Raw genomic sequence first — 7,500 nt, forward strand, 5'->3', positions numbered from 1 at the left:
CAATTCTCCAAGATAAGAGACCTGAGCTGTGTCTACTATTGTAACAATTCATAGTTGATTGACCGTTATTGATGGTCTTGCATGGGCAGTTTGATTAGCTGACATGTGTAAGGAGATATAAAGCTTTTTTTAGGAGATTATTCAGGTTAAGTGTGGAAAAGTTCGCTTAAACTCACTGACTGTTGAACTGATGACAGAGTTTATCATGTGAGAATGGTCCCGAGTTCAGACGGGACTCTTTGTTAAAGTACAAGCCTTACAATGAGACTACTGTAAAACACAAGTAAATATGAAGAAACTCTTGGCAGATTGGTACAAAACACATAATAATTTGATTACTTTCTAAGTCAGCAAACAACACACCATCTAGACTGTAGAAATGCTGGGTTCACAATTCCTTCATGTTGTCCCAACACAAATCGGTTAAGATAAATTGACTGTTTTTACAAATTTAAGTGGATTGAACATAAAACGAGTTGTCCTGCCAAAAAATCAAGAATTGTGTTGATCGGCTAATTTTAAATAAGTAAATACGCAGCAAAAATATATATTTTTTATGATTTATTCCGACTTTTTAGGGGGTAATTTCACTCTTTGCTGTTTCACTATTCAAAGCGATTCATTACTAAAAAGATTTTTGCTGCTTCTCCAAGCTACTTATTGAAAATGAACTGAAACAACACAACTCTTGAGGATTTTGGGGGGCAAGTTAATTGTTTTATGTTCAATCCACTTGAATTTGTAAATACTGTTGAGCTTACTTAATCAATTTGTGTTGGGACAACATAAAAAAATTGTGTGGATAACAGTTGACTTTAATTTAAAAAGGTGAGTAAACCCGTTGTAACTTGAACCTGTTAAGTTGATTTATTTTAATTATTCTCATACTGTAGTTCATTTACTTAATCATTTTTAAGGCACCGGGTTTACTTATTTTTTAAAAGTAAAGTCAACAAATCTTCCATTGCTAGATTGCAGCTGAAAGGGCATCCGCTGCATAAAATATATGCTGGATAAGTTGGCGGTTCATTCCGCTGTGGCGACCCCAGATTAATAAGGGGACTAAGCCGAAGGGGAAATGAATGAAGTCAACTAATCGCTTTTGTACTTAGGCCTACACTCTCAGGGTTAAAGGTAAAATACAGTATTAGTGCCTAAAAAGTACAAAAGCGCACCTCTTGAAATTTGTAGGTGCTGATATGTACCTTTATAAAGGTGCTAATATGTGTCTTATAACAATATGAAGAGAGCAGATGCAAAACCCTCGAGAGTTTTCTTCCACAATAAGCATTTGTTTTCAGCCTCATGTTTATATTCAGTTATTTCATGTTAAAGGCAAATTAAAATAACATTCGTTTCCATAAAAATAAGAAATTACTGAACGTAGGTATAAGAGCCTCAAAGAAATGCAAATTTTAGAAGAAAAATTCAGATGGCACCTAGAGGTTTTAGTAGCTAAACTCTTCTAATGGACCCTTTAAGTGCAAATTTTTGCCTTCTAACAACGTTCCTCAGTTCTTTTAACCCCATCCACTTTAGACATCATGCTTAGATTATTAAAAAATAGAGACACTGCTTGCTGCAGAGCCACATGAGCTCCAGCGAGGGGGAGCTTGAGCTCCAACTCCTCCTCCTATAAGCTGTTTTAATGCAAACATCCACCCCACCCCTAACCCCAACCCCCAGTGACATCACTTGTAGAAGAAGCGCAAGGAAGGGGAGCTAGAGCTCAAGCTCCCCTTTGGAGCTCAGCTCTGCCCAAGTGGCTCTGCAGTGAGCACCACTTAAAAAAAAGAGGCCATAGTGTGTGTGTTTAAAGGTCTCAAACTGGTTGCCTGGAAGGCCGCAGCTCTGCACAGTTTTGCTCCAACCCTAATCAAACACAGCTGATCCAACTTATCAAGGTGTTGAACTCTACTAGAGACTATTCAGCAGGTGTGAGTTGGAGGTTGGAGGCCTTTAATAAACCTAAAAGAGCACATGTCACTCAGCTACTCGTCCGTTTGCACTGGCTGCCAGTTACTGCTTGCATAAAACTCAAAACTGATGTTTGCTTACAAAGCGACTTCTGGCTTTTCTCCTTCTTATCTGCTCTCACTTCTGCAGATCTATGTGCCCTCCAGAAACTTGCATTCTGTGAATGAACGTCGCCTCGTGGTTCCATCCCAAAGAGGGAAGAAATCGATTTCCCGAACTTTTGCATTCAATCTGCCCAGTTGGTGGAATGAACTCCCTAACTGCATCAGGACGGCAGAGTCACTCGCTGTCTTCAAGAAACGACTAAAAACTCAACTGTTTAGTCTCCACTTTCCTTACTAATCTGCAATTCCTCTCTCTGGCTCCACCGCTAACTGTACTACAAAAAATTAAAAATTTAATAAAATAAAAAAATTACCAATGTTTTGCTTCTTACACTTTACACACCTAAAACTTGCCTATAGCACTTATTCATTGTTGCTCTTATAGTTGTGTAAATTGCTTCCTTGTCCTCATTTGTAAGTCGCTTTGGATAAAAGTGTCTGCTAAATAACTAAATGTAAATGCAAATGTAGGTGGTTGGAGCTAAACTATGAGTTCTGATGTGTTTGAGACCACTGCTGTAGAGTGTATGCACAACTATAATAACTATTTTGGTCTGATCTCACCCAAAACATATAATTGCCAAAGACATGGATTAAACCATTGGAGTCAGATTTCTGTTTAATGCTTCTGTGTTTTTTTTTCTAAAAAACTAATTTCTAATAACTGATTTATTTTATCTTTGCCATGATGGCAGTAAATAATATTTGACTAGACATTTTTCAAGACACTTCTACACAGCTTAAAGTGACATTTAAAGGCTTAACTAGGTCAATTATGTAAACTATAGGCAGGTTAGAGCAATTAGGCAAGTTATTGTATGACTATTGTTTCTTCTGTAGACTATCAAAAAAATAGCTTTAAAAGGCTGATAATTTTGTCCTTAAAATGAGTTTTAAAATTTAAAAACTGATTTCAATCTAGCCAAAATAAAACAAATAAGACTTTCTCCTGAAGAATAAATATTATCATACTGACATTTACTTGCTCGGGTAAAAATAATTTGGGAAATATTTACACAAGAAAAAAATTCAAAGGGGGGCTAATAATTCTGGCTGTATATCTGATTTTTGCAGAAGTATGGAAATCGTCTAAAATAGCATGTGTAAGATGAGAACATGATGAAGAATATGATGAAGGTGAACTGCAGATTCATAAAAACCGTTATTTGCATCATAGTGCAAGAAACAGAACAGTGTTATGATATCAAGAGAAAGGGGAGAATTAATGTGCTGCTGTATGCACATTTATCTTACAGATCCATTATACTGTCAGTCTTATTTTAATTTTATTGCGTGTTTGCCATCTTGTGGATGCTCATCACATTGCAGGTTTTCAAGCAACTTTTTCAGAACACCGCAACTGATTGAAAATATCAAGTTTGTTATAGTTACCAAACTATAACTGCAATCATAAATTAATTCCTTAATCTACTTATAAAATAAAGCATAAAGAATTTAACTTGTTTTATGTGTTTTATTTGCAATTGTCTTAATGTAATTTATGGTTTCAACTTAATGTGCTGAAATGAACTTAAAATAAAGTAATTAATTTAAAAATAAATACATTAATTAAAAACATACAAAATAGTTTGTACATAATAATAATAATAATAATAATAATAATAATAATAATAGTAATAATAATTAATTGATCAAATTAATGAATGAGATGATGACAAAGTAAGTTATAATATTACAAAATAATTAAAACCAAATATTCATTCATTCATTTTCCTTCGGCTTCGTCATTTTGTCAATCAGGGTACCCCACAGCGGAATGAACCGCCCAAAAAATATTGATCCAAAACCAATTCAAAATGCAACTATTTATTGTAAATTGAGTTAAAACACTAAAAATGCTGTCCAAAAATGAATATAAACATTTTTTTATTAGCTTATGTATAAAGAGAGAGAGAGAGATCTAAATTATATTGTGTGTAATTCTGTAAACTAATGAGGACATTTCTTACTTTTAAAATAAAAAAGTAATTTAGAGGAGGTTAAAATAAATACTAGATAAAATACATTACTTCAAACACGTTTCTATTCATTTTTACACATGCTAAAATTTGATAATACCTTTTTTTTTTTTTTTTTTTTTTCAAACAAACTTTTATTTAGAAAAGAAGAAATTTACAATATAACTCAGGAAGTAATTTGTACAAGACTGGAATACAAGAATATACAATTACAAAGTTATAAGAATAATAACTAAAAAGAAAGGAGTAATAGAAAGAGAATAAAAAAGAGAACGAAATGAGGAAGGGGCAGGTACAAAATTAAATAAAAAATAGATTAAAAAAAAAATAAAAAATAGAAATAATTACAGAAAGCATTAATTATTTACACACTGGAAGCATGACATTTTCATAAGTTTCTATTAACTTGCAGAATTTCTTGTTGTTAGATAGACGAATAGCTTTAAGTATGGAATCAATTTCAATTAAAAAATGGGCAAACGAGGGAGAGGATTTCAGAAATTTTTGTTTGTGGATGAAGAATTTAGCATATAATATGAAGAAGTTATATATATATTCAAAAATTTGATAATACCTAAAGGAGCGGTGGTGGTGAGTGTGTGATCAGCAGTGAAATCTTCCTCCTCCTGCTCCAGTCTTCCGCCTGCTGTCTGTCATTACACACATTGACCTCCAAACATGGCCGGCGTACGAGCCCTCGGTTCCCTCTCCAGACTCACAACCAGAAGATATACCCTGTTTCCAGGTACCTCACACCTCCACAATCCTTCCTAAAATATGTCTTCATCCCTGCTTTCTCTCGCTTTGATGCTCGAGTAAATAAACCAGTTTGGAGAATCGCCACAGACACACTTCAGTCAAGTAGCTTAGCTCGACTGGCTAATTAACTCAAGGTCTACAGATGCACGTTTAGGACTGTTTAAGTTTCACACGCGTATGATTTGTAATCCAACAACAATGCAACGAAGCAGGAGTGTTTATAAATGCTGTTTTTAATTATAATATTTATTAATAACAGTACATTTGAATGACCGGTATGCTGTTCCCATTCAATTCAGTGTGCTAATACTGTCCCTTATGCCTTGATGTATGACTAAATGTGTATGTAAGTAGTTAAAGGAGAGAATTAAACCTATATGAATTAATGTTCGGTTACTGCAGAGTTCTGGCCTGCTCGCTTGATTTAAACCTGTAAAACTAGATAACTGCTACTTGGATTCTGCTATATATACAATGATAATCATTAAATACAATTATTAATTACATTTGTTTACAAACAAGTATTTACTGGCTTCCTCGTGTTTTAATCACCATTGGGGGTTGTTTGGGATTATCATTGTGGTTGTAGAGTCGGTTAAGGGGAAACTAGGTTAAAGTTCATGTGTGTCTGGCTGTGTTACAGCAGTCATGTCCTCTACAGGACAGTCTACATTCTGCAGTGTGTGATTTATCTTCTTCACTGTATTTCGGTTTATCCTAACTTGACCCTCGCTGCTTACAGGTCACCGTTTTCAATTGCAAATACATCACTGTTTAACGTTTTGTCTCCCAATAAAGGTGTCAACAGGCGGACCTTTAAATTTGCTGCTTGCATGATGGGTAAGTTTTCATGTTGTTGGTTTTACATGCATTTCTCCCAAACATGAATCATGGCAATATGTAGCATAACTTATATTTACCATTTAACATGAGTAAAATGTGAAAAAATGTGCTATGCAGGTAATCCTCACTCCTCTGACCTCAAAAGGTGCTCTAGCGAGTCGCAGGTTGGGTGGTGTAGGGCCGGCAGGATCGCATTGGTGCCGTGACCCGGATAAGAGTGAGGTTTAGGGGGGTGAGTGTAGTGCAGGCCAACTAGTGATGTGAAATGCTGTGCGGGTAAACCTAACTCCTCGGACTTTAGCGACAGATGCTAGTGACTATGGTCTATAGCCACGTTAGATCAACTGACTACATACAAAGAATCGCCGGTTTGATCCCAGCTCAGGCTGCAGTAGGACTGGTGGGTTACATGTGGGGGGCTCGTCCGGGATGGGAGTGAGGTTTGGGTGTATGAGTGTAATGGAAGCCAGCTAGCGAAGTGCTATGCTTCTAAAAATGTTCTGTATAAAATATGAATTAAAATGATTTCTTCTTTTATGAGTGCATTAGGAAGTGCATGTTAAATCCTTACTTGTAAGTGGCTTTGGATAAGTGTCTGCTGAATGACATGCATGCATGTAAATGAATAATTACAATGTTTTTTTTTGTTTCTGAAGTATTTTTGTATTTTATTAAAATATTTACTATTTACACAACACATTAATATTGTGTTGGTCAAACTATACAGTGGTTTATTGTGTTTGTTGAATTTTACACAAGATAAACAGCTTAAAAATAATCTAATATAAATAGCTATAAGATTATTTTCCAAAATTATTCAACTCTATTTTAACCGTTGCTTAAAATAATGGGACAGCTGAATTTTCAGCATTACCTCTCAACATTCACATGATCAGAATAGGCTGAATTGGTTTGCAAACAAAATTATTCTCATTAATTTAAGTAAAAGGCTATGCTGCTTAGTAATTTTGTGGAAACAGTGATATGGGCATTCAGCAGTTTTGGATGAATACGATATACGAAACAAGTAATACTGTAGCTGCGTCTCATTTCAGAGGCTGCATCCTCCAAAGGATGCAGACTTCAAAGGTGAGTCCTTCGAAGTCCACACTGGCCAAACCGAGCGAGTTTTGAAATGAGACTATCTAAACTACAGAAGATGAATCTCGTCACCAGGCAACCGTAACTGCTGCTGCTGCATAATAAGCACTAATTTGTAATTACTTTTTTTTTCAAAGTGATTTTAAAACTTATTGTAAGCGATCTGAAGGCAAAACAAGGCGTACAGAAGCTGGAAATATTTTTCTTTGATCCATACATGTGCAGATAAAAATGTAACCTGTCTATAAAGTCACTCTTTAGTAAGACATGTCATGCTCTTTTTGTTTTTTAACATGTGTTTAGATATCCGAGTAAAGTAAACCTAATTCATACATTTAAACCAGAGTTTTCTTTTAAAAACTGCTGTTTTCAGTGCACAATGAATCTTTAGACATTCAGGATCCACCGGTTGTGTCCTTCTTTACCTGGAAAACGAAGGACACATTTTGAGGCTGCGTTTGAAGGACCCTTTGATTTTATTTTATTTATTTTTTAAAATGAGACAGCCTTCGTCGCGTCGCAATGACGCAGCGCACTTCGAATGCATCCTTTCGAGGATGTAGCCACTGAAATGTGACCGCTTATTATTCAGCAAGACACATTAAATTGATCAACATGACATATTTGTGGCACACCGAAGTTTAAAAATGCTGTTCATTAAGCAGTCTGTACATCAGAGAATCTTCAGAGAAAAAATTGACATGATTGACAAAACACAGCAGACTTTATGACTAATG

At 35.2% G+C, this 7,500-nt stretch overlaps 1 protein-coding gene across 1 annotated transcript in view; it reads left to right on the forward strand.

Annotated features, from left to right (window-relative positions):
* The first annotated feature begins 4,726 nt into the window (after positions 1 to 4,726).
* The window catches only part of hadhab (hydroxyacyl-CoA dehydrogenase trifunctional multienzyme complex subunit alpha b), a 21,279-nt gene continuing 18,505 nt past the window's right edge, over positions 4,727 to 7,500 (forward strand). The window contains 2 exon segments of the mRNA NM_001089437.1: positions 4,727 to 4,805; positions 5,618 to 5,659. Of these exon segments, the coding sequence (NP_001082906.1) occupies positions 4,739 to 4,805; positions 5,618 to 5,659 (109 nt within the window). The 5' untranslated portion in view covers positions 4,727 to 4,738.

The sequence above is a fragment of the Danio rerio genome, chromosome 17, assembly GCF_052040795.2.
Source record: "Danio rerio strain M-AB ecotype USA chromosome 17, GRCz13ab, whole genome shotgun sequence".
Taxonomy (NCBI): Eukaryota; Metazoa; Chordata; class Actinopteri; order Cypriniformes; family Danionidae; genus Danio; species Danio rerio.